General features: G+C 40.2%; 1 protein-coding gene across 3 annotated transcripts in view; it reads right to left on the minus strand.

Annotated features, from left to right (window-relative positions):
* Positions 1 to 26,217, minus strand: part of arid4b (AT-rich interaction domain 4B) — a 145,673-nt gene that overhangs the window by 90,396 nt on the left and 29,060 nt on the right. For all 3 annotated transcript variants that reach the window (XM_073056633.1, XM_073056630.1, XM_073056631.1), the window contains exons 4-6: positions 15,624 to 15,689; positions 3,918 to 4,008; positions 8 to 87 (exon numbers count right to left, since the gene is read on the minus strand). In XM_073056633.1, coding sequence (XP_072912734.1) covers positions 8 to 87; positions 3,918 to 4,008; positions 15,624 to 15,689 — 237 coding nt within the window. The remainder of the gene's footprint in view (positions 1 to 7; positions 88 to 3,917; positions 4,009 to 15,623; positions 15,690 to 26,217) is intronic.

The following is a 26,217-nucleotide window of genomic DNA, read 5'->3' on the forward strand; positions in this document are numbered from 1 at the left end:
CACTAACCTCACTTTCAGCAAAGTGTCTCTCTCCTTTCAGGCAAAGGGACGTTCGTCTCAATGTTCTTTCATCACCATCATCAAAAACTGTAATCAGACACACATAAAGTTACTTCATAAAGTTTCGGAGACAATGGACAACAAATGCATACAGGTCTCTGCACAGCAACAGGCCATTTGGCCCAACTGCACTATGCCTGTATTTATGCTATACACAAGCATTATTCTAAGGTACATTTCATCCTAGATCAAGCTTACCCAGAAATGGATCTATGCCATTTCCTTCAAGCATTACCTCTGACATTAAATGCCACATTCTCACTACTCCATGGATAAATTTCCACTGGATTTATTTTTCTTACATTTATGCCCCCTAGTTTTTGGCTGACATATTTTCTTTCACCTACTCTATCAAAACCTGCCAGTACTTAAAAAAATATAACTCCACTTTTATAAAGATGACACACCCATAGTGGGGTGTGTCAGGAATGGACAGGAGGAGGAGTATAGGAAACTGATACAGGACTTTGTGATATGGTGCAACTCAAACTACCTGCGTCTCAATATCACCAAGACCAAGGAGATGGTGGTGGACTTTAGGAGATCTAGGCCTCATATGGAGCCAGTGATCATTAATGGAGAATGTGTGGAGCAGGTTAAGACCTACAAGTATCTGGGAGTACAGTTAGACGAGAAGCTAGACTGGACTGCCAACACAGATGCCTTGTGCAGGAAGACACAGAGTCGACTGTACTTCCTTAGAAGGTTGGCGTCATTCAATGTCTGTAGTGAGATGCTGAAGATGTTCTATAGGTCAGTTGTGGAGAGCGCCCTCTTCTTTGTGGTGGCGTGTTGGGGAGGAAGCATTAAGAAGAGGGACGCCTCACGTCTTAATAAGCTGGTAAGGAAGGCGGGCTCTGTCGTGGGTAAAGTACTGGAGAGTTTAACATCGGTAGCTGAGCGAAGGGCGCTGAGTAGGCTACGGTCAATTATGGAAAACTCTGAACATCCTCTACATAGCACCATCCAGAGACAGAGAAGCAGTTTCAGCGACAGGTTACTATCGATGCAATGCTCCTCAGACAGGATGAAGAGGTCAATACTCCCCAATGCCATTAGGCTTTACAATTCAACCGCCAGGACTTAAGAACTTTTTAAAAGCTATTATTAATGCTTTTTGAGATAGTGATTTAGATGCATATCATATTTTTTACTGAGTTAAGTATTGTATGTAATTAGTTTTGCTACAACAAGTGTATAGGACATTGGAAAAAAAGTTGAATTTCCCCATGGGGATGAATAAAGTATCTATCTATCTATCTATCTATAAATTCTCAACTTTGTTATCACCTCTACAGATCATTTTATCATGTACTTTCCAGTGCCTATGCATAACACTCAAGTACAGTCTAACTAATCTTCTGTTAAAAAAATTTAACATGGTGTCTCTGCTTTTCACTTTGAGTTCTAGAAATAACTTAGTGCATGGCTTGAACATTTCATGCTCCATCTTAAATCAAGATATTCTTGACTTGATCTTTGAGTTCCACATCCTTCTCCTCCTGGTCGCAAGTACAGGAAAGTTAACTTGATAACAAGAAAAGTGGTTGGTGAACACTGACTAAAATGTCCATAAGACCACAAGACATGGGAGCCAAATTAGGCCATTCAGCCCATCAAGTCTACCCTGCCATTTCGTTATAGGTAATTTATTTTCCGTCTCAATGCCATTCTCTGCCTTCTCCACATAACTTTTTATGCCTTTACTGATCAACCTCATAACTAATATACCTAATAACTTGGTCTCCACGACAATCTGAATTCATTAATAAATGTGCTAAATATACCAGATTCAAACTTTCAATACTTCCTACTGAACAGGAGCATGGGCTTTTATGTTTCCAGTAGAATAACATACAAGTAACAGAATGCTAATCTATCTAAAATGTAATAAGCATTGCAGAACATAGTACTATGGTGATACTCACGATGCAGTGCTGTCCTTTTATCATACTCTAAGATCAACCTATCCCATCCCGCCAACATAGCCCCCTATTTTTCCATCGTCCATGTGTCTAAGAGTCTCTTAGATTACCATACTAATAAGCATTATACTAATTACTCTGACAAGAGTGGAGTGTAAGAGAGATTAAGTGCAAAAGACCAAAAAAAAGCTACAACAGAGTAGTAGACAAACCTAAGCCTTCCATCTACATTTGCATGAGAAAGGACACAAGGAATATCAAGTTAAATAGGCCGGAATAATGGCAGAGGAGAGGTGTCCTCAATGGAGATGACAGTCCTTGAGCCAAATAGAATGTTGGTGAATTAAGGAGAAGTGCAGTTTCAGGAACCCACCCTTGTGGGCAGGGCAAGAGTCCAGGATACAGGCAGATAGTTAGTTTACAAATAAGAGAAAATCTGCAGATGCTGGAAATCCGAGCAACTCACACAAAATGCTGGAGGAACTCAGCAGACCAGGTAACATCAAAGTAAAAAAAAATACAGTCAACGTTCCCCGTGACTGCTTGGCTTTCCTCCAGGTGCTCTAGTTTCTTCCCATATTCCAGAGATATATAGGTTAAGGTTAGGATTAGTAAATCATGCTATGTTGGTGACACTGCTGATGTCTCAACACATTCTCAGACTAAGTTGGTCATTGTATATTTTGTTGAAAATAAAGCTATTCTTTAAAATCTTTCTTGAACTTACTTTAAAGTAGTATAATGTAATTTTTTATGTTCTTCATTCTTTCTCCAAAAATCAATACAGCACATTTTTCTGTGTTAATTTCATCTATCATGAAACCTTACACTTGGTCCTAAAAACCTCACTGCAAAAAGCCTTCCAGTCATAAAGATCACTTGTCAACCACTGCCTTTGTATCCTGCAACTGAGCCAATTTTGGCTATAACCTACCAGATTTGTAATTTGCTAAACTTTATGTTGAGTGTATCTAACGCACTACCATCCTTGCCCCTTGCTTGTTCTGAGAACATTCAATTATCAGTTAGATAGGACCATCCTAACTCAAACCCATGATGAATATTCTTGTTTAACCATTGCCTTCCTTAAGGACTATCCATCGTAATATTTTCTTCTGTTAGGTTGATTGGACTATCCCTTTCTCCATTTTAAATAGCCTTCTAGTAGTCCTGTTTTCGGATCCTCTCTAACCACTATGCTCTGTTGAGATTCAGATTTATTTATCACAATGAAGCATACAGTGAAATGCCTCACACAGTGGAAAGAGGAAGCTCCTCATTTTTCTCAGCAGAAGCAATACACTTCAACCAGGCCTGACAATGTACCTACTATAAAACACACCAAAAGACCACATCAGTAACAAAAGATGTGATGGGGTACGTTCTTTGGGATAGTTTTCCCATCCTTGCTGTTGGATCCCTTTTTGCTATATGCCACCTGTAAGATTTAGGACCAGCACAGTAGCATAGCGGTTAGTGTAATGCTATTACTGTGCCAGCGACCAGGGTTCAATTCCTGTCATTAGCTGCAAGGAGTTTAAACATTCTCCCCGTGAGTGCATGGTTTTCTTCCGGATGCTGAGGATTCCTCCCACACACATCCTACAGATAGGATTAGTGAGTTACAGGCATGCTATACTGGCTCTGGAGATGTGAAGACATTTACGGTTTGTCCCCAGCACATCCTCAGACTGTGTTAGCTGTTGACGTAAATGACGCATTTCACTGTATGTCTCAATGTATGTGTGACAAATAAAGCTAATTTTTAATCTTTCACCCAACATTCTTCCTGGAGAAATTCATTGTGAACCTACTAATGGTCTCCAATAGTTTTCCCACCATTGATATTGGATCTGTAATCATTCATTTTTCCCTTTTTGTGCTACTAGGAATATTTAGCTGCAGCACAAGTTAGAATTACTGTTTTCTTACCCACAGTGTACCAGCTTGCATCAGTCAGCTTATTGATGACTGCTTCTTGGCAAGTTCCATCAGGGTTCTTGACTTCAACAACTGCTCCTACCTGCAATGCAAGTCACAATTAGTCAGTAATGCGTCAAGCAGAAGTATCATCCATCAGCTGCAATTATTCAAAAGCATATTCAAGAGTTACACAGAGAGCTGCAGGGTAGAAATTGAGAACTAGATAAATGCTTCTGAAAACTACCGTTAAGGATGAGGTACAGGAGCCTGAAGACTCCTTCAAGGTTTTAGGAACAGCTTCTTCCTCTCTGCCATAAGATTTCTGATCAGACCGTGAAGCCATGAACATTACACACACACACACACACACACACACACACACACACACACACACACACACACACACACACACACACACACACACACACACACACACACACACACACACACACACACACACACACACACACACACACACACACACAACTATCACAACATATATCAGTGATAACAGATCTGATTCTGATAAATAGATCAAACGTAGCCAGCTCAATAATATGCAGGGCAGCCTGGAACACGTTTCTCTTACAGCTGTACCTCACTAAACAAAACACCAGACAGCATTACATTGAGCAACTTAGATTAATATTACACCTTCAACATATTCTTCCAGAGTAACAAAGATGGTTGGTGTTTTGGGCACTGACTCGACTTCAAAATGGAGTGGAATGGGAGACAGGGTTCCTGAGTGGGCAGTGATGACATCACAAAGAAGTTAGATGACTTTACATATAATACTGGGTCTATATGATTAATTGGACTGAGAATTTTCTACAGTTTGCTTTTCACTGGGATGGAATGGAAATGTCTTCAGGATGAGTGACAAGCTTGGTTGACAAACTACTTTTTATTTCCTACTTATCAACCTTATAAAGTAAAAACCAGTTTTACAGATGTCAGCATTAGCCAATGAGTTAAGAGAAGGGACAAGTTTTTGTCTCTGGGTTCACTAATACACTTAACAAATTTGATTTATTCAGGAAAACAGAGTTTACTTCAGGAACAAATATCACTAATTTCTCCCAATAAAAACAAAAACTGGGCATAATTAGAATAAAATGATTGGCTCAATATATTTGATTATTTTGTCATTGAAGAGACTCAGACACATGGATGAAAGAGAAATGGAAGCCTATGAGTGAGGGAATCATTAGATTGATCTTGGAGTAGGTTAAAACATCATGGGCCAAAGTCCTGTACTGTAATACCACAGGACCATAAAACATAGGAGCAGAATTAGATCATCTGGGCCTTCAATTTTGCTCTGCCATTCAAACATGGCTGATTCATTATCCTTCTTAACTCCATTTTCCTGCCTCCTCCCCGTAAACTTTGATGCTCTTATGAATCAGGAACCTATCAACTTCCACTTTAAATATACTTACTGACGTGGTCTTCATAAGCATCTGCAGCATTGAATTCCACCGATTCACCATATTCTGGCTATTGAAATTCCTCCTCAAAAGGGACATCCTTCTATTCAGAAGTTTCCCACTTTATTTCTGCTCTTAAACGCTGACATTCCTTTCTGCCTCCTGCCTGCACTGTTCTACAGTACATTCTATGTTCTAAAATCAGTCTGAATCACTGATATCAGTGTAATCATGAAGCTCAGTTTATTTGTTAACTATTAAAACTTAACTTCTTTTGCTGGGAATATCACTGTCACTAATTGTAGCCAGATTCCCCAAAGAAATTCAAGTTATCAGAAAACTTTGGTCAACATCAGGAAATATGGTATTTGCACAGATAACCAAAAGTTTGTTTAAAGAGACATTAATATAAGGGAGAACTGAAAAGCTTAAGACGTTAGGAATTCGTGAGCTGAGAATTCAGACAGATAAAGTATGGCTGTCAAATAAAGGTGCAAAAGAAAGCAGGGATGTATTAAGAACTTACAAGGATGTAGAATTCAAGAAGTTACAGAGATAGAGAGGGAAAGGCCATGAATATATCTGAAAAGACTGAGAATTTTACATTTTAAATTGGACAGTAAATGGATGCAAAAACCATGATGCAACATGGTCCACAGGTTTATGGAAAGGCTTCAGTTTAGAGGGAATAGAAAAATAGGATCACTCAGAGGCATCGAGGGAGGAATTCATCAATAAATATCACCCCACCAGTCTCTGCTCTTAGCTCACCAGCATCAAGTTCAGAATTGCTATTCACTGGGTTGGTGGTGGTGGGGGGAGATGGATAAGAGATGTGGCTGTTGAGGAGATGGAGCTGCCTGACAAACAACTTAAAAGCATCAATGCCAAGAACTTTTCTTTTTATTACAAATGAGACACAAGAAATTAAAGTATGCCTGCAAAGAGAATGTTTCCACCAACGCAGGAGAATTTTGTTTGCAGAGGTTATACAGAATATGGAGAATTTCAAGATAACAAAATACTTGTTACTTCAGATCTGATGCAGCACAAAACACAATAAGATAAAGAAAACAACAATTTAAAAAATCACAATTAATATAAATACATAAGATAGCTTGTATACAGATTAATTGTATGTCCATAAAATGATGCCAGACCCAAGAGTGTCTATAGATAAGGCGACTGACAGGAGATGGTGGTGGGGTGGGTTGATAGGTGGAGTTGTTGAATAGCCTTACTGTTTGTGGAAAGTAACTGTTTTTAAGTCTTGGTGTGGATGCTACTTAGCCTTGTCCAAGATGGGATTGGGACAAACAGTCCTTAAGGAAGATAGGAGGGATCCTTCATGATGCCCTGAAGAAGAGTCTCAGTCCAAAAAGTCAAATGTTTATTCATTTCCACAGTCGCTGCCTGACCTGCTGAGTTCCTCCAGCATTCTGTGTGTTGCTTTGGATTTCAACCATCTTAAAGTTCAAAGTAAATTTTAATATTAAACTACATATTGCATATGTCACCATGTACAACCCTGAGATTCATTTTCTTGTTGGCATACTGAACAAATCTAAAGAATAGTAACTATAACAGAATCAGTGAAAGACCACCCAACTAGGACATTCAACCAGAGTGCAGAAGACAACAAGCTGTGCAAATACAAAAAGAAGAAACAATTATATAAATAAATAGGCAATAAATATCAGAACATTTCAATGATGGGGCAAGTAGTGTTGAGTGAAGTTATCCCCTTTGGTTAAAGAGCCTGATGGTTAAGGGGTAGTAACTGTACCTGAACCAGGTGTTGAAAGTCCTGAGGCTCCTGTATCTTCTTCACAACGGCAGAAGTGAGAAGAGAGTATGTCCTGGCTGGTGAGGGTCCCCGATGATGATGCTGCTTTTCTGCAACAGCATTCCATGCAGATGTGCTCAGTGGTTGGGAGGGCTTTACCTGTGATTACAGCTCAACAGCTAACACCATCACCCCTCAAAATTAATCAGTAAACTCCAAGACCTGGGCCTCAAAACCCCCCTTGTGCAATTGGATCCTGGATTTCCTCCCTTGTAGACCCCAGTCAGTTTGATTTAGCAAAAACATCTCCTCCAGAATCTCCATCAGCCGAGGAGCACCACAGGGATGTGTACTTAACCCCCTGTTCTACTTGCTTTACATCTGTGACTGTGTGGGTTAGTACAGCTCCAACACCAGATACAAGTTTACTGATGACACCACTGTTGTGGGCTGTATCAAAGGTGAATCAGCATATAGGAGGGGATTGCAAATTTGACTGAATGGTGTAATAACAACAACCTCTCACTCAACGTCAATAAGACCAAAGAACTGATTGTAGACTTCAGGAGAGGGAAACCAATGGTCCACCAGCCAGTGATCATCACAGAATCAGAGGTGGAGAGGGTCAATAACTTTAAGTTCCTGGGTGTCACTACCTCAGAGGACCTGTCCATATAAATATAATTGCAAAAAAGCACAATAGCATCTCTACCTCCTCAGGAGACTGTAGAGATTCAGCATGCACCAAAAACCTTGGCAAACTCCTATAGATGAGTGGTGGAAAGTGTGCTGATTGGCTGCTTTTAGGCCTGGGAGAAGAACATCAATGCTTTTGAGCAGAAAATCCTACAAAAGGAATTTGGCCCAGTACGTCATGGTAAAACCCTCCCAACCTTTGGGTATATTTACATGAAATGTTGCCATAGAAAGCAGCACCCATCATCAAAGATCCTTACCACCCAGGACATGCTCTTTTCTCACTGTGGCCATCAGGTAGAAGGTACAAGTGCCTCAGGACTCACACCGCCAGGTTAAAGAACAGTACTACCCAAAACTATCAGGCTCTTGAACAGAAAGAGATAACTAGGCTCATTTAAAGACTCTGTTATATTGTTATTTCATGTTTGTCATTTATTACTATTTATTTATATCTGCATTTGCAGAGTTTGTTTATAGTTCCTTAAGTTTGCAGTTACTCTTCTATAGATTTGCTACGTATGACCCTAGAAAAAGATTCTCAGGGTTGTACATGGTGACACGTACAGGTAAGTACACCGATAATAAATTTTACTTTGAACTTTGATGCACTGAGCCATATTGACTACTTTTTGTGAAGTTTTACATACAAGGACATTGGTGTTTCCATACCAGGCTGTTACACAGCCAGTCAATATACTCTCCACTGCACATCTATGGAAGTTTGTAAAGAAGCTCAAAAAGAAGCTCAGAGACCTCGGCCTTCATGCTGCCTTGTGCAGCTGGATCCTACACTTCTTGTCAGATCACTGGCAAGTGGTGAGAGTGGGCTCCTTCACCTCTGCCCCTCAGGCACCTCTTTTACTCTCTGTATATATACCCTTGACTACGTTGTCACCCACAGCTCCAACCTGCTAATTAAGTTTGCTGATGAACCTACATTGATTGGCCTAACGAGGCAGCCTACTGAGAAGAAGTCATCACCCTGACACAGGGGTGTCAAGAAAATAACTGCTCCCTCAACATTGCAAAAACAAAGGAGCTGGTTGTGGATTACAGGAGGAACGTAGACAGACTAACCCCTATTGACATCAATGGATCTGGGGTTGAGAGAGTGAACAGCGCTAAGTCCCTCATCACCGATGATCTCACGTGGTCTGTACATACCAGCTCTGTGGTGAAAAAAGCAGAACAGCACCTCTTTCACCTGAGACGGTTCAAGAAGTTTGGTATGGGCACCCAAATTCTAAGAACTTTCTACAGGGGCACAATTGAGAGCTTCCTGACTGGCTGCATCACTGCCTGGTATGGGAACTGTACTTCCCTCAATCGCAGGGCTCCGCAGAGAGTGGTGTGGACAGCCCAGTGCATCTGTAGATGTGGATTTCCCACTATTCAGGACATTTACAAAGACAGGTGTGTAAAAAGGGCCTGAAGGATCATTGGGGTCCTGAGTCACCCCAACCACAAACTGTTCCAGCTATTATCATCAGGGAAATGGTACTGCAGCATAAAAGCCAGGACCAACAGACTCTGGGACAGCTTCTTCCACCAGGCCATCAGACTGATTAATTCATGCTGATACAATTGTCTTTCTATGTTACATTGACTGTCCTGTTGTACATACTGTTTATTATAAATTGATATAAATTGCACATTTAGACAGAGACATAATGTAAAGATTTTTACTCCTCAGGTATGTGAAGGATGCAAGTAATAAAATCAACTCAATTCAAGTTTCAGATGTCAGCCGAATCTTCGCAAACTTTTAAAGTAGAGACACTGCCATGCTTTGTTTGTAATTGCACTTACGTGCAGGTTCTCTGAAATAATAACACCTAGGAATTTCAAGTTGCTAGTCCTCCAATGGGGATTGGCTCGTGGACCTCTGGTTTCCTTCTCCTGAAGTCTATATAATCAGTTTCTTAGTCTTGCTGACATTGAGTAAAAGGTTGTTGTTATAACACCACTCAGCCAGATTGGATGCAAGCACCTTTGGGAGATAGTCATTGAAGCAGGTCACGATGTTCTTCTTGGGCAGTGGTATAACTGAAGCAGAAGCAAGAGGTTAAAGATGTCAGTTTAACCAGTTGATCAACGTAGCCAGGTATCCTGTCCAGGTCAGATGCTTTTTGTGGGTTCACCCTCCTGAAGGCACCTTGCACATTGGATTCAGAGCCAGAAAACTTAGGATCATAGAGAATGTAGACTTCATGGTGGTTCCACCATGTTTTGATGGTCAAAGAGAGCACAGAAAGCATTGAACACATCAGGAAGCCTGACCCTGCTGTCTCCCATGTCACTTGATTTAATTTTATAAGAGGTGATAATATTCAAGACCTGCCACAACCATTGAGCATCCTTTGTTGATTCAAGTTTCGTCTGGAATTTTCACTTTGTCTGAGAGATAGTTTTCCGGAGATCATGCTTGGACCTCTTGTAACTTTGTTAGTCACCAGACTTTAATGCCTCTGAGGTGCCTCTCAGCAGATTTCAGATCTCATGGTTCATCCAGGGCTCCTGATTGGGAAGAATTTGAATGATTTTGTGGGGACACACTCAGTTACAGCTGTTTTAATAAAGTCCATTACTACCATGGTGTATTCATTCAGATCCCCAGATGAGTGCTTGTACACAGTATAGTCCACTGATTCGAAGCAATCCTGTAGTCACTCCTCTGCGTCCCGCAACTGCTTCTTTGTTGTTTTAATCTCTGAAGCTTTGCACTTTAGCGTTTGCCTGTAGGCAGGTAGGAGAAGGGCAGCCAAGTTATCTGATTTACTGAAATGTGGTCTGGGCAAGGAACAGTAGGCATTCCTTAAGAGTGGTCTAGTGTGTGGGGTCCTCTGGTGCTACAAGTTATGCTGAAGGTAACTGGACAGGGTTTTCTTCAAACAAGCCTGGTTGATGTCCCCGACTAGGATTTGAAATGAGTCAGGATGGACTGTTTCTTGCTTCTTGTTTATCATGAGGTATCGCAAGCGCTTGATTATAGTCGGCTGCTGGTAGTATGTAAAATGTGGTCAGGATTACGGAAGAGAACTCCCTAGGTAAATAGAACAGACAGCATTTGACCATTAGGTGTTGAAGGTCAGGGGAACAGGAGTTTAACAAAATTGCCACATCAGAGCATCAATGAGAGTTTATCATAAAACACATGCCTCCTTCCCATAACAGTAGTTTGGTCCTTTCTGTAAGTCAGGTTTGATCCCTGTGTCTGGCGTGCCCGGAGAAAGCCACATTTCAATCAATGGAACAGACCTTCACTTCTCTTCGATTGAGCTGTCTTGCCCTCAGGTCCTCAAATTTGTTCTCCAGTGAATGCACATTTGCCAATAAGATGCTGGGTAGAGGAAGCCTCATCCTTCTGCGTTTCAGCCTGGCTTGGAGTCCCCTCCCCAGCCCCCAACTCACTTTTGACCACGGCGATGAACCTTCTACCTTTTAAAGGTTCCGTGACTCCATGGTCCACCGAGTCCTTCAGTTGATCATGAGATCTGAAGATCATTCAGTTGATTTAAAAATCCATTGCTTTAAGAGAAGTTACAGATTGGAGTGGAGTGCGAGCTCTTTAAAAGAGGTATATTTAAAAGGCTTTTTGGAACAATTTGCTGTAGCTCACGTAACATCGCCAATGATCACTGGCGCCATCTTGAACACCAATCTGCAGAATTTCTTGTATTTATGATGTTATTGGCCCTTTCCTGGCACCTTTCTGTATATATGTCCTTAATGGTGGATAGGCTGTTGCTGGTGATGCGGTTTCAACTTCCCAACTTACAGCCTCCTGTCTGCCACTGTACAGTTTCCATACCATGCAGTGATGCGTGGTATCTGTAGAATGATGTGAATATGGATGTGCATAATGTCTAATCAATGCATTGCTATCCAATCTTTGTTGATTAACCTGACAGAGTTACAGGATACTAACTAGCAGCTGACCGATCAGTCAATATCGGCTAGGGTTTAACCCCAGGAGCCACTCTTCCTAAAGTTTGGCCAGTCAGCAGCTTTCCTTGATGTGCTGGCAGACCAACAAGTTTCTAGCAGACGCCTTTTGGTCTGCCCAAAACCCGTGGGTCTGCTAGCACATCAAGATGTCTGCAGACTTTTTGTCCCTCTTCCCTCCGGGAGAAGGTTCAGGAGCTTGAAGATTCGTAAGGCCAGATTTGGGAACAGCTTCTTTCCAACTGTGATAAGAATGCTGAACAGACCCTGACCCGGATCTGGGCCGTACCTTCCAAATATCCGGGCCTGACTTGCACTACCTTACTTTCCCTTTTCTATTTTCTAATTATGATTTATAATTTAAATTTTTATTATATTTACTTCGATTTGTACTCCAGGGAGCACAAAGCGCAGAATCAAATATCGCTGTGATGATTGTACACTCTAGTATCAATTGTTTGGTGACAATAAAGCAAAGTAAATTAAAGTAAAGAAGGCTGCCGACTGGCACATTCTAAACTGCCTGAGTATGTGCTAAGTGATGTATTGAAGATTGGTGCAGCCACCATAAGGGCTCAGTGGGGAAGAACTGCACTCTAGGGTTTTTTCCACTACTGGACAGGGAAGGACCGAGTTGGATAAGGAAGCCCCTTAATTATTGTAAAGGAGTACCATCCTGGGGATGGTAAAAATGACAAAAAAATCTTTACTTCTATGTAACGGCCCCTGTTGGGATATGTCATATCAACGAGCATCAGAAGACCATTATAAGGATGTTAGGAATGTGGTAAAAGAAACAGAAAGGAACCACACACATTGTCAGTGATCCTCTAATACAAAGCGTTAGGAACTGATTTTCAAATTCAAATCAGCACAATGCTGAATACTAGATTAATGTTACACATTTCAGCGCAGTAAATCTGGGTGACAGAAATGGGTTACTCGGTTTGTTGGAAGGATGAACAAAAGCTTGAGGAATAATAATTAATGCGTGAGTGACAGTAGTCATAGTACACAAACTGAAATCAGAACCTCCACAAATACCCTTCCCTCTGTTACATGCCCAGTTCAACCTGCAACATCAGGCACTACAGACTTTAATCTTGTTTATTTACTTACTGAGATACAGCAGAGAATAGCCCCTTCCGGCTCTTCAAGTTGCACTGCCCAGCAACCCACCATTCAACTCTAGCCTAATCACAGGGCAATTTACAATGACGAATTGACCTCCCAACCAATACGCCTTTGGACTGTGGGAGGGAACTGCAACACCCAAAGGAAAACTATGTGGTCACTGGGAGAACATACTAACTCCTTACAGACAATGGTGGAAATTGAACCTGGGTCACTGATGTTGTAAAGCGTTGTGCCAATCACTATCCTACTGCGCATCCTGTTTGATTTATATCATAAATAATGTCACATTTGTCTTTCTTTCTTTAATGCTGAGTTTTTTATTTAATATTCTCTTACACTATGTGGATATCACAGGCAAGATCATGATTAAAGGAACTGTATTCCACTGCAAATCACTTAGATATTTAATGCTTAAATCATTTCAAAACAAATTTGTTTGAACTGTTGAACTATTTTGTATTGACATATCATAGAACAAGCCACGGTCATTGAGGGGAGATTTGATAGAGGTATACAAAATTATTAGGGGTATAGACAGGATAAATGCAAGCAGACTTTTTCCACTAAGGTTGGGTGAGAGTACAACTAGAGGTCATGGTTTAAGGGTGAAAGGTGAAATATTTAAGGCAGAAGTTGATAGATTTTTAATTGGACAGGGCATGAAGGGATCTAGGGAGAAGGCAGGAGATTGGGGCTGAGAGGAAAATTGGATCAGCCATGATGAAGTGGCAGAGTAGATTCAATGGGCCAAATAGCCTAATTCTGCTCCTATACCTTATAGTCTTATGGACTATAAATCCACTCAGTGGCCACTTTATTAGGTACACTTACTCATTAATGTAAATATCTAATCAGCCAATGATGTGGCAGCAATTCAATGCATAAAAGCATGCAGACATGGTCAAGAGTTTCAGTTTTTGTTCACACCAAACATCAGAATGGGGAAGAAATGTGATCCAAGTGATTTTGACTATGGAATGATTGTTGGTGGCAGGCAGGGAGGTTTGAGTATTTTGGAAACTGCTGTCTCCTGGGATTTTCATACACAACAGTCTCTGGAGTTTACAGAGAATGGTGTAAAAAACAAACGACATCCAGTGAGTGGCAGTTCTGTGGGCGAAATCACCTTGTTAATGAGAGAGGTCAGAGGAGAATGGCCAGACTGGTTCAAGCTGAGAGGAAAGTGGCAGCAAGACAAATAATGACATATTACAACAGTGACGTGCAGAATAGCTTCTCTGAATGCACAACAGCGGCAGAAAATCATGATTATATATTTAGTGGCTCCTTCATTGGGTACAGGAGGTAACTAATAAAGCAGCCACTGAATGCAATCAACATATTTAAATAGTATCTCTAACATAGAGAAACACCCAATCACTTAACGATGGGTGAATGGGATTTCTTCCAGACTTGACTGTGGTGGCTGAGTTAGGATATATTGGATTTCTGATTGGAGAAAATTGGAGAAGGCCTTGGGAGAATTTGCACAAACCAGTGAAGATGTTCTTTTCAGGATTTAGGGGGAAATAGAGGATTCTACACCACCTCTTCCTCTGAAAATCCTTTGAAAGAATATTACCTGTCAAATCTCTCTCTATTACTAAACTGCTCAATAACTCTAATTAGCTCTGCTTTACATAAAACAACATTTAATTAAAATCACAAGTGGAATCCTCGAAGATCAACTCTGGTAACTCTCATTGAGGTCCTTGACACAACAGCTCAACCATTCTTGTGTCTTCTCTGAATACCTAGCCCAGTGGTGTACACCTACCCACCAAATGTCAAAAATCTTCTTATCCACCAATATATATTCCATTACCTTCGAAGACTTCTCAAGATCCACTGCAGTCTTTCCATTTGAATTTTTACTAACACATTGCCCCTGAATATTTCCAAAGGCTCTAATGAGCTGGAGAACTTGGTAAAAGTCTAGTGATAGGTCCATCAGGCTAGTAATTGGGTGGTCTATCAGTAACTCCAGTCCAACATCTCCACTGCCAACACCTCATCCCATCCTCTACCTTCAGTCACTATGACAAACTGGACCAGACCACTTAACCCTATTCATCCTCAAAATGTACCCATGCCATATCTTGACTTGAATATGCAAATGTTTTCAAGACCAGCTCCCAGATTATTCAATGTGTCTCACCCTCTGCTGCTCTAAGCCATTATGGAAGAAACCTATTCACCTCTCATTGGGACAATCTAGGTAGACAATGAGGTTGGCACGGAATCATTGGGTTGTAGGTCCTATACCTGTGTTGTATTGCTCTATGACTCATATGAAACCTATACTAACTTCCAGCTCACCTAACACCTTAAGTGTCTATTTGATCATTAATAATAATCCCCGTCCTCATTAAAAGACCAAAGTTCAAAGTAAATTTATTATCAGAGTATGTGTAGGTCACCATATAGTATCTTGAGATTCATTTCTTTGCAGGCATTTACAGGAAAATAAATAAACACAATTTGTGAAAAACTATACACAACAAAGACAGAAAACCAATGTACCAAAGGCAAATTGTGCAAATAATAAAAAAGTAAATAAATAACACTGAGTTGTAGGGTCCTTTATGGTGAGCCCATAAGTTGTGCAATCAGTTCAGCATTGAGCTGAATGAAGTTGTCCATGCTGCTTACAGAGCTGTTTCTCTAAATAAAATAAAATTAAATTGAAAAGATGTATAGAGTTTGAATTCATACCTTGAGTGGCCCTTTGATATGATCATCCTGTATTTCCACAGTTGATGAATCATGCTTGAAAGTTACCTTTAGGAATAAAATAACAACAGTAAGCACAAATGTGAAATCTGACAAATACATCGACTGTTAACATATGCCTGATTTGGTAATGAAGCAAATTCAAACAGCTGCTTTATCATGTTCTAAATCACTTACAAATAAATTAAAGCTATTATTATATATATCGTAGTTTGGAATTGCACGAACTTGATTGCATGTTGCAGGCTTCTTAAAGAATTTCAAAACACATTTCCCAGTATTTTTTAAGAAACTATTTAAATCAATTTTTAAGTAAGTTTAGTTACGTAGCTCAGTCATTTTGATCTAATCACGTTGCATGGCTGTTTTAAGGTGAAGGGCAACAGTTGCATTTGAGTTTGTCTGCTTTACTACACCATGTCTGCAAAAACTATTTCTTCAACATTTTGAAATGTAAAATCACTTAACACCCATCATAACAACTCCAGCAAACAGATCAGAGGTTCAAAGTCGCTCAACATCATCTTCTCAAGACCAAAATAGCAAATTTGCAAGGATACCCATATCCACACTTTGAACATTAATAAAGTGAGGGAAAGGGAGTCTTGCTAGAGAACTCCAGTATCAAGATGTCACATTAGGAGCTTGAGTGTTTAAAATACACTATCTGCAATATTTCACATCCTCAATGGGTGGAAGTCTTTTTGTGTGCACTTTTTATCCACACTCCCAGTGGGTATGGCTTTGCACTGAAATGGCAATTCATTTATATTTGTACTGTGAAGATCAGTAAACACAAGACAAACATATCACAACTAACTCATTTTAAATTCCTGTGTTAATGTATTTGTGTACTTCACATTACAAAAAAACAAAGGAAGTTTGAAACTTCTGCATTGTTTTGCTCAATTTTAAAATCATATTAAAAATTCAAAGCTTGGAAAGAAAGAGACAGGGACCAACTTGGACATGAATGTTTATTTTACTTATTTATTTAGAAATACAGCGCAGAACAGGCCCTTCTGGCCCAATGAGTCGCACCACCCATCAACCCACCTATTTAACACTAGCCTAATCACAGGACAATTTACAATGACCGATTATCCAACTAACCGGTACATCTTTAGACTGTGGGAGGAAACTGGAGCATCTCGTCAAGTCAAGTCACTTTTTATTGTCATTTTGACCATAACTGCTGGTACAGAATACAGTAAAAACAAGACGTTTTTTCAGGACCATGGTGCTACATGAACAATACAAAGCCTACACAGAACTACGTAAAAACAACACAGAGAAAAAAAAACTACACGAGACAACAGACCGACCCAGGACTGCATAAAGTGCACAAAACAGTGCAGCATTACAAAAATTGATAAACAAGACAATAGGCACAGTAGAGGGCAGTAAGGTGTCAGTCCAGACTCTGGGTATTGAGGAGTCTGATAGCTTGGGGGAAGAAACTGTTACATAGTCTGGTCGTGCGAGCCAGAATGCTTTGGTGCATTTTCCCAGACGGCAGGAGGGAGAAGAGTTTGTATGAGGGGTGCGTGGGGTCCTTCATAATGCTGTTTGCTTTGCGGATGGAGCGTGTAGTGTAAATGACTGTGATGGCAGGAAGAGAGACCCCGAGGATCTTCTCAGCTGACCTCACTATCCGCTGCAGGGTCTTGTGATCCGAGATAGTGCCATTTCTGAACCAGGCAGCAATGCAGCTGCTCAGGATGCTCTCAAAACAACCCCTGTAGAATGTGATGAGGATTGGGGGGGTGGGAGATGGACTTTCCTCAGCCTTCGCAGAAAGTAGAGACGCTGCTGGGCTTTCTTTACTATGGAGCTGGTGTTGAGGGACCAGGTGAGATTCTCTGCCCAGGTGAACACCAAGAAATTTGATGCTCTTAACGATCTCTACCAAGGAGCACCTGGAGGAAATCCACACGGTCATGGGAAGAATGTACAAACTCCTTCCACACAACACCAGAATTGAATTCCGAACTCCGGAACGCTTCAAGCTATAATAGCATTGGGTTAACCACTATGTTACTGTGGCACCAAGGACTTTTACCTCTTAGCTACCCACAAGCGCATCTGTTGCTTGCAAGTACAGCTCACTCTTCTAAACTATCCTGGGTGACGAACACAGTGTGGTGGATGAAAATGCGTTTGATTAGTGCTCAGTAAATATAGTTCAAACTAATCTGGTATGGCTCAAGTCATATATCTTTTGAAAGTGGAACTCCCAAACTAGTAACAGCATTAAAGGAATGTCGTACACCACGTAATGAGAAAGAACCTGATTCTTCTATACCTCTGGCCTCTTGCTCCTATACCTGCTTTACTTTCCCATTCCTTTCTTTCCTGTATCTCTTACAGAGTGCAGTAACACTGTGGTTAAATTATAATGAGCAGTCAGAATTCAGGATCACTGAGCCCAAAGCACACATTGACAATCAGTCATGAGAATTGAAGAATTTAAGTACCGGTAATCATAGAACACAGAACAGTACAGCCCTTCGGCCCACAATGTTATGCTGAATTTCTAACCTACTCAAAGATAAATCTAACCTTTCCTTCCCATATAACCCTCTATTATGAAAGAAGCTGCAGAAGGTTGTAAATCCAGTCAGCTCCATCTTGGGCATTAGCCTACAAAGTACCCAGGACATCTTTAGGGAGCGGTGTCTCAGAAAGGCAGCATCCATTATTAAGGACCTCCAGCACCCAGGGCATGCCCTTTTCTCACTGCTACCATCAGGTAGGAGGTACAGAAGCCTGAAGGCACACATTCAACGATTCAGGAACAGCTTCTTCCCCACTACCATCCGATTCCTGAATGGACTTTGAATCTTTGGACACTACCTCACTTTTTTAACATGCAGTATTTCTGTTTTTGCACATTTTTTAATAATCTATTCAATAATCTATTTAGTAATCTATGTACTTGATTTACTTGTTTATTTATTATGTTTTATTTTATTTATTATTTTTTCTCTCTGCATTCAACTGCTGCTGCTAAGTTAACAAATTTCATGTCACATGCCAGTGATAATAAACCTGATTCTGATTATTCTAGCATCCGTGTGCCTATTTGAGTTTCATAAATGCCTCCAATGTACCTGCCTCTACCACTACCCACCACTAACATTATCAAAGTTCAAAGTAAATTTATTATCAAAGTATCAAAATATGTCACCATATACAATGTTGAGATTCATTTTCCTGCAGAGATTCACAGCAGAAGAAATATGATAGAATCAATGAAAAACTACACACAAATGGAGCCTGACAAACAACCACTATGGAAAAGACAAAAAAAAAGTGAATAAGTAACACTGAGAATATGAGTTGTAGAGTCCTTGAAAGGTTGAGGAATCGGTTTAGTGTTCAGGTGAGTGAAGTTGAACACGAGTTGTACAGGAAACCTATATCTGGTCTGGACAATATGCGATTCCAGACCTAAAGTTCCTTCCCAGTTCTTGGACAGTTTGGAGATTACAACAAATGTTAACATTTCCAGCAGCATTCAAATCCTTGAGCAAAACAAACAAAAAAATTAAAACTTTATACTCAATTATTGTTAGTTATCACAACTAGTTGACTAGGTTTATATCACTAGAAATGACTTGTCAGCCACTAGAAGACTGAACATCAGATTTGACTCTAAGTTGCATATCAACAGTTGTCAGATGAACCTCCGAAGCTCTTTCAAACAGCAATTTTCAAGAGAAAGCAGCCTAGCCTTTAAAGGTTTTGTTTCGTTCTTTGAGGCAAAGACTACCTGGATTCACAATAACAACCAGCATCTGTATATTAACTGTTCTGCACACCACAGCTGCATTCAGTCCAGTCTCCCTTTCAGACCGTGCACATGTAAAACAAGTGAGCTAAATAACAAAAAAAAATTAAAGAGAAGTAAGGCATTAAGCAGTTAGAAACAACTTCTAGCAATTGCCAGGTCTCACACAGTAACTGTGGTTTAAAAAAAAGATCTTTGAAAAGTGAAGTTAGAAACTCTTGTGAGCAGAAGCAGGCAGAGATCTGGAGCTGTTCCACAAATGGCAGCTGATCCTCAGTCAGTAATTAGCTTAAATCACAAATTATGGATTTTGTTAATCGAAAGTATTAAGGGAAACAGGGAAATGAAACAGTTAAGACAAAGATATGGCATGACCATTGTGAATGGTGGAATAGATAAGGGGTTAAATGTCTTATTCCAGCTGATAACGTCACAAAGCAGCAATCAACAGGATGAACCCTGGTTTCTTTATCCTCCAACTAACCTGAGCTTTATAGTTAAGCTGCACAGGTGAAATATGCTGACTCATCATACTCTAAAAATGAGGCACTTGGCTTCTTTATCTTCATGCTAAATCCTCCCTTCACTTCCTGCTCCTTTAAGTAGCACAGAATGGCTTGCATAGTGGTGGGATTAGAGATTCTGCAGAGGCGTTTTAAAGGAATACATTACTTTATTCCACTCACCAATCTGTCTTCAGTCAGCTCCCCAGCTTTCCTCCCAAGCTCCCATCATGAAGGACCCCTATCGCCCAGAACATGCCTCCTTCTCATTACTACCATCAGGGAGGAGATACAGAGGCTTGAAGACACATACTCAATGTTTTAGGAACAGGCTTCTTCCCCTCCGTCATCAGATTTCTGAAAGGTCAATGAACCCATGAACACCACCTCACTACTTTTGCTTTCTTTTTGCACTATTAATTTTTGTTTTAGATTTTATGTACAACAAATTTGACGACATACAGCCTGTCAGTGATTCTGATTCTACCAGTGCACTGCTGTAAAGTCGAAGTTCCAGTTCAAAGTAAATTTATTATTAAGTACATAGATATTATTTTTGCACATACTGACTTGTGATTTATTTTCTTGCTGGCTTTGCAGGAAAAAAATGAAATAGCTAACAGCTTGGTATGGCAGCTGCTCTGCACATGACCACAAGAAACTGCAGAGAGATGTGGACACATCACAGGAACAAACTTCCCCTCCACGGAATCTGCCAATACTTCTTGCTGCCTCAGTAAAGTAGCCAGCGTAATCAAAAACCCCATCCACCCTGGACATTCTCTCTTCTCCTCTCTCCTATCGGGCAGAAGATCCAGAAGCCTGGAAGTACAAACCACCAGACTTAAGGACAGATTCTATCCCACTGTTATCTGTTATCAGGCTATTGAATGAACCCCTTATTTAATGAATATAGACTCCTGACCTCATAATCTACCTCACTTGTTTACCTGCACTGCATTCTTTGTAACTTTCAAACTTTCATTCTGCATTCCTTACTTTTACCTTATTGTGTAATGGTTTGGTGTTGGCGCGTGGCCAAGTTCGAGCCTTGGCTGATGCTGTGTGTGTGTCCTTGAGCAAGGCACTTAACCACACATTGCTCTGCGATGACACCGGTGCCAAGCTGTATGGGTCGTAATGCCCTTCCCTTGGACAACATCGGTGGCATGGAGAGGGGAGACTTGCAGCTTGGGCAACTGCCGGTCTTCCATTAAAAAAAACCTTGCCCAGGCTTGCAAACTTTCCAAGGCGCAAATCCATGGTCTACCGAGACTAACAGAGGCCTACACACAATGGTTTGATCTGCATGAACGGTATACAAGACAAGCTTTTCACTGCATTTTAGTACATTTGACAATAAACCAATAAGCAATAGCAAGTTTACAAAAAATTATACATAAACAGTCTGACAAGCACTATTGTGCAAAAGAAGAATGCCAAATGTACAAAAGATTTGCTAAGTATGCCTGTAGAAAAAAACTCAGGGTTGTAATGGTGACACGTACTCTGATGATTAATTTTACTTTGAACTTTGACTTTGAAGACAAACTGCATCAAGCGGAAAGACTAGAGAAAGAGGACAGCTTCCAACTATTCTATGCTACCACGTGATAATCCTGCAATATTATGTATCCTTACAAACTGCAGTGACACACCGTGGTTCCAATTGTGTGACTTGGTAGCTGGAGCTTTACCACTCATTACTGCCAACCACAAAAAGTACAGCAGGGAAGCACAAAGGCACTAGTAAAGGAAACACAGACTTTTCTTGAAAGCACTGTGTTCAGGGTGGTAACACATCGCCTTGCCTATGATGGCACTTGACCCTGTAATGCAATCTGCTCCATTGTACTTTCTACCACTTTACCATCAAAAGCAGACTGCAAGAAAGACTGTTTAATTATTTGGGGTCAAAATTAAGCATGAGATGCACACAGGATATATACAGACAAGCCTTTAAAAGAAAGGTACAAAGACACTCAAAGTCTGAGCATTTTTGCCAGTAAATATTCATTTATCACCAATCAATCTAAAATTAGAACTCTGGCTTACAGGAGTGTGTTTTGTTTAAAGGGACATTCATATATTGCATTAAAAATAGAACACTAGAAAGGCATATAAAATATTTACTGTGGCTTCAATAATTTTGATCCTCTGACACCAGGCTTCTGACAATCTTTTTGAACATACGTAATCCTGTATTACTCAGTTCTTCAGCCTGCTTTGTCATTCAATAGGATCATAGTTAATGTAGCATTCAAGTCCACTTTCCTGCTCTTTCCCAATAATCCTTGATTCCCTTTCTGAATAGAAATCTATCAGACTTCAATATATCCAACAATCCTTCCCAATAACTCACTATGGAAAGGAGCTCAAATGATAATACAGAGAAAATCCACACCCCACCTCATTATTAAATGGGCATCCTTATTCTGAGGCTATTAGCATTGTCCAGCCTCCTAAACATCTTGCATGTTTCAACTGATGTCCCTCATTCTTATAATGTTCAGTGAATTAAGTCTCAACCTACAGAACTTTTCCATATCCAGGATCACCCTACTGAACCCGCAACAATTTCCCTCCAGTGAAATACTATCTTTCAGCAAGTTATTGAAAGTTATTCACAGTACTCCATCCAGATGTGTCTTACTTGTGCCTTAAATCGCTGAAGTAACACATCCTATTTATCTTCTAATCCACTTTAAATAAGGCTCAACAAGGTGGGACAGTAGTGTAGCAGTTAGTGCAATCTCTTTCTTGTTCCAGCGATCAGAAGATCAGGTTCGATTCTCACCACTGTCTGTAAGGAGTCTGTATACTCTCCCCATGACTGTGTGGGTTTCCTCCAGATGATCTGCTTTCTTACCACATTCCAAAGACGTACAGGTTAGGGTTAGTCAGTTGTGGGCATGCTACGTTCGCACCAGAAACATGGCAACACTTGTGAGCTGCCCCCAGCACACCCTCACACTGATGGCCCCTGACACTAAACAACGCATTTCACTGTATGTTTCCATGTGCATGTGACAAATAAAGCTAATCTCTTCTTTAATTTAAAGACAAAATTGAAAGCACAAAAATACTTTTTAAAAAACCAGTGAACTGATAGCACAACCAGTAATGAGTTTGATTGCAGAGAATGTGAATGTAACCCTCTTATAATGGCTCATAGTACAAAAAATTAGGCTTGTTAGCTATCTCTGACCACAGCCACGTGACTTGGCTATGCATGGGTAATGGTAAGACAGCCATGTCCAATAAACAACATACGTTTAGGGTCGATATGATTCAGGTTCAATGCAAACAGGAAAGTCGAATGTTCCATTGAGGTAATGGAAATGATGGTGAATGCTGTATAAATACTATCCCATACAAAAGTTATCATTCACCAGGACATAACAGAACTTACACTGGTATAAACTTAAAGTGGAAGTATATTTACAAATATTTCAACTTTAACTAACAGTTAACAGAAAAAGGGCCCATTACGGTTAAGAGTCTACAGTGTGCACATAAACGATGGAACTCATTGCTGGGTAAGTCATGTGCTTCACTCATGGCGCTGAACCCGTGTTCTGCGTAAAAGGCACCAGCCATGATTCAAACTCTCCTCAAAGTCTGTCATGAATTAACTGGCTAACTCAGAACATTTGGCACTTACTCCATGGAACCATCTGTCTGCACAAGGAATTTCTTACATCTGAGTCTGTCCTTCAGGCAAGGTTCTGCAAGCATCTTCTACTGTGCTTCTTTCCACACATCACTTCTCCCCAACTCCAGCAAAGAGACCCAAAAACCCAAATCTTCCTAGAAATTGGATACTGCCAATCTCTCTCAAATGTTCAGAATATTATCAAGACAAACTCAATTGACTGATACAACATTCCCAAGCTAATCAAATGACTCATTATCTTAACAGAAACAAGACACTAAATTAACATAAGACAAATCTTCAGAAAATCAAATACCCAACAGCAAAACTGTGGTAACACAATAAAACATGTTCTTAACTAGGGTAATAGATGAAGACCAGGGAGTTGAATCAGTATGGAAGGACACAAGATGGAATAAGTCACAAGAAATAGCATCAACACTGCTGGAATTAATCATAACACCATTAAGACATGCACGAGTAGAATTAGAGTAGAGTAAGCCATTCAGTCCATCAACTCTGCTCTATCATTTCATTATGGCTGATTTATTGTCCCTCGCAACTCATTCTCTTGCCTTCTCCTCATAAAGTTTGATGCCCTTACTAATTAAGCAGCTATCAACTTTCATTTTAAGTAACCCCAATGACTTGGCCCCCATGATCATCTGTGGCACTGAATTCCACAGTTTCACTGCCCTCTGGTTAAAGAAATTCCTCCTCATCTCTGTTCTAAAAAGACATCCTTCTATTCTGAAGTTGTGCCGTCTGGTCTTAGACTCACCCACTACAGGAAGTATCCTCCCCTGGGCCTTTCAGTCTTCAATAGGTTTCAATAAGAACCCTCTTCTTACTCCTAAACTCCAGCAAGTACAGACCAGCAGAGATCAAATGCTTCTCATATGTTAACCCTTCATTCCTGGGATCAGTCTTGTGAATCTCCTCAAGAAATGAAAACACCTTGTAACAAAGATAATACAATATTTCCGAGCTGGGCAGGGGCTTTAGATTGCAGGCAGGTTGAGGAAATCAAACTGGCAAAAGCAGTTCACAGTAAGAGTTCATAGAATGCATTCAGGACAGCTTTCTGGAACGGCATGTCATGGGATCAGCCAGCAAATAGATAATCCTAGTGACTCTTCAGTGTGATGAAACAGGATTAATTAGTAATCTCATAGCAAAAGATCCTCCAGGGAAAAAATAATTACCACAGAATTTTGCATGTATTTTGTGATACAGTTCAGTCAGAAATTATAATTTTGAACTTAAATTAGCATTAATGGATGGTTTGCAGAGTTACAAAAGAAAATTAGCTCAATAAGGTTTCAAGTAGATGAACTATTCCCACAGCCAATGGACTCATTTTCAAAGACTCTTCATCTCATGCTCTTGCTATTTATTGCTTTTTTGTTTATATTTTTAATATTATTTTCTTATTGTAGTTGCATAGTTCTTTTTTTTTTGTACATTGTTTGCTTGTCCATCCTGTTGGGTGCAGTCTTTCATTGATTCTACAGTGTTTCTTGTACCGACTGTGAATGCCTGTGAAAAAATTGAATCTCAGGGTTGCTTCTCAGGTGGGAGTTGATGTGCTCAATCACCAACATCTCACAATATTTCATCACTGTGGATGTAAGTGCTACTGGACATAAGTCATTGAGCTAGGTAACCAAAAGCACTGAAATAAGTGAAATCTGCTTGAAGCAGGTGGGTGCCTCAGACTGCTGGTGAGAGGTTAAAGATCTCAGTAAACACTCCAGACAGTTATCAGCAGAGCTCTTTAGTACTTGGCCAGGTCCCCTAGCTGTGCCAGGTGCTTTCTAAGATTTCACTCTCCTTAAGGATGTTCTTATGTTGGCCTCAGAGACTCAATCACAGGATCATTAGGGGCTGTGGGAGTTCATAATGGCTCCTCCATGATTTGACAGTCAAAGCAAGCATAGACAGCATTGAGCTCATCTGGAAGAGAAGCCCTGTTGTCGCCTATGTCAGTGGATTTTACTTTACAAGAGGAGCTAGCATTCAAGCCCTCCACAACTGTCAAGCCTCCTTCATTGATTCAACCATCAGGTTCCTGAACTGGTGTGCATAACTCCACCACTCACCACAATTCTGAACTGATTCTCTGATCTGCAGACTCACTTTCAAGGTACTCTTTACAACTCATGTTTTCAGTATTTTTTTTTATTTGGATAGTTTGTCTTCTTTTGCACCTTGGCTGCTTGTCAGTCTTTATTTATTTATGTTATTTTGTAGATTCTGTTGTATTGCTTTATTTTCCTGTAAATGCCTGCGACAAAATGAATCTGAAGGGAGTACATGGTAACATTCTGCACTGCATGTATTTACTTTGATGATAAATCTACTTTGAAGTAACTTTCTCAGACCATTACAAGGACATCATTATAAAGAGACAGATTGTTAGGGATGCTAAGGCATTTTCTGGAATTAGATTGTACAGCAAAATATTAACTTCAGTAACCAATCTTTAGACTTGAACATGGATTGCAGATTAACTTCAAAAAGCAACCATGAACAAAAGGCTCCTCGAGCTGTGGACAGCAGGTAAATGAAAAGTCAGATATTGTGGATTAACATTCATTTTGGGTGTCTGGAATTTATATGTGA

The sequence above is a fragment of the Hemitrygon akajei genome, chromosome 9 (assembly GCF_048418815.1).
Source record: "Hemitrygon akajei chromosome 9, sHemAka1.3, whole genome shotgun sequence".
Taxonomy (NCBI): domain Eukaryota; kingdom Metazoa; phylum Chordata; class Chondrichthyes; order Myliobatiformes; family Dasyatidae; genus Hemitrygon; species Hemitrygon akajei.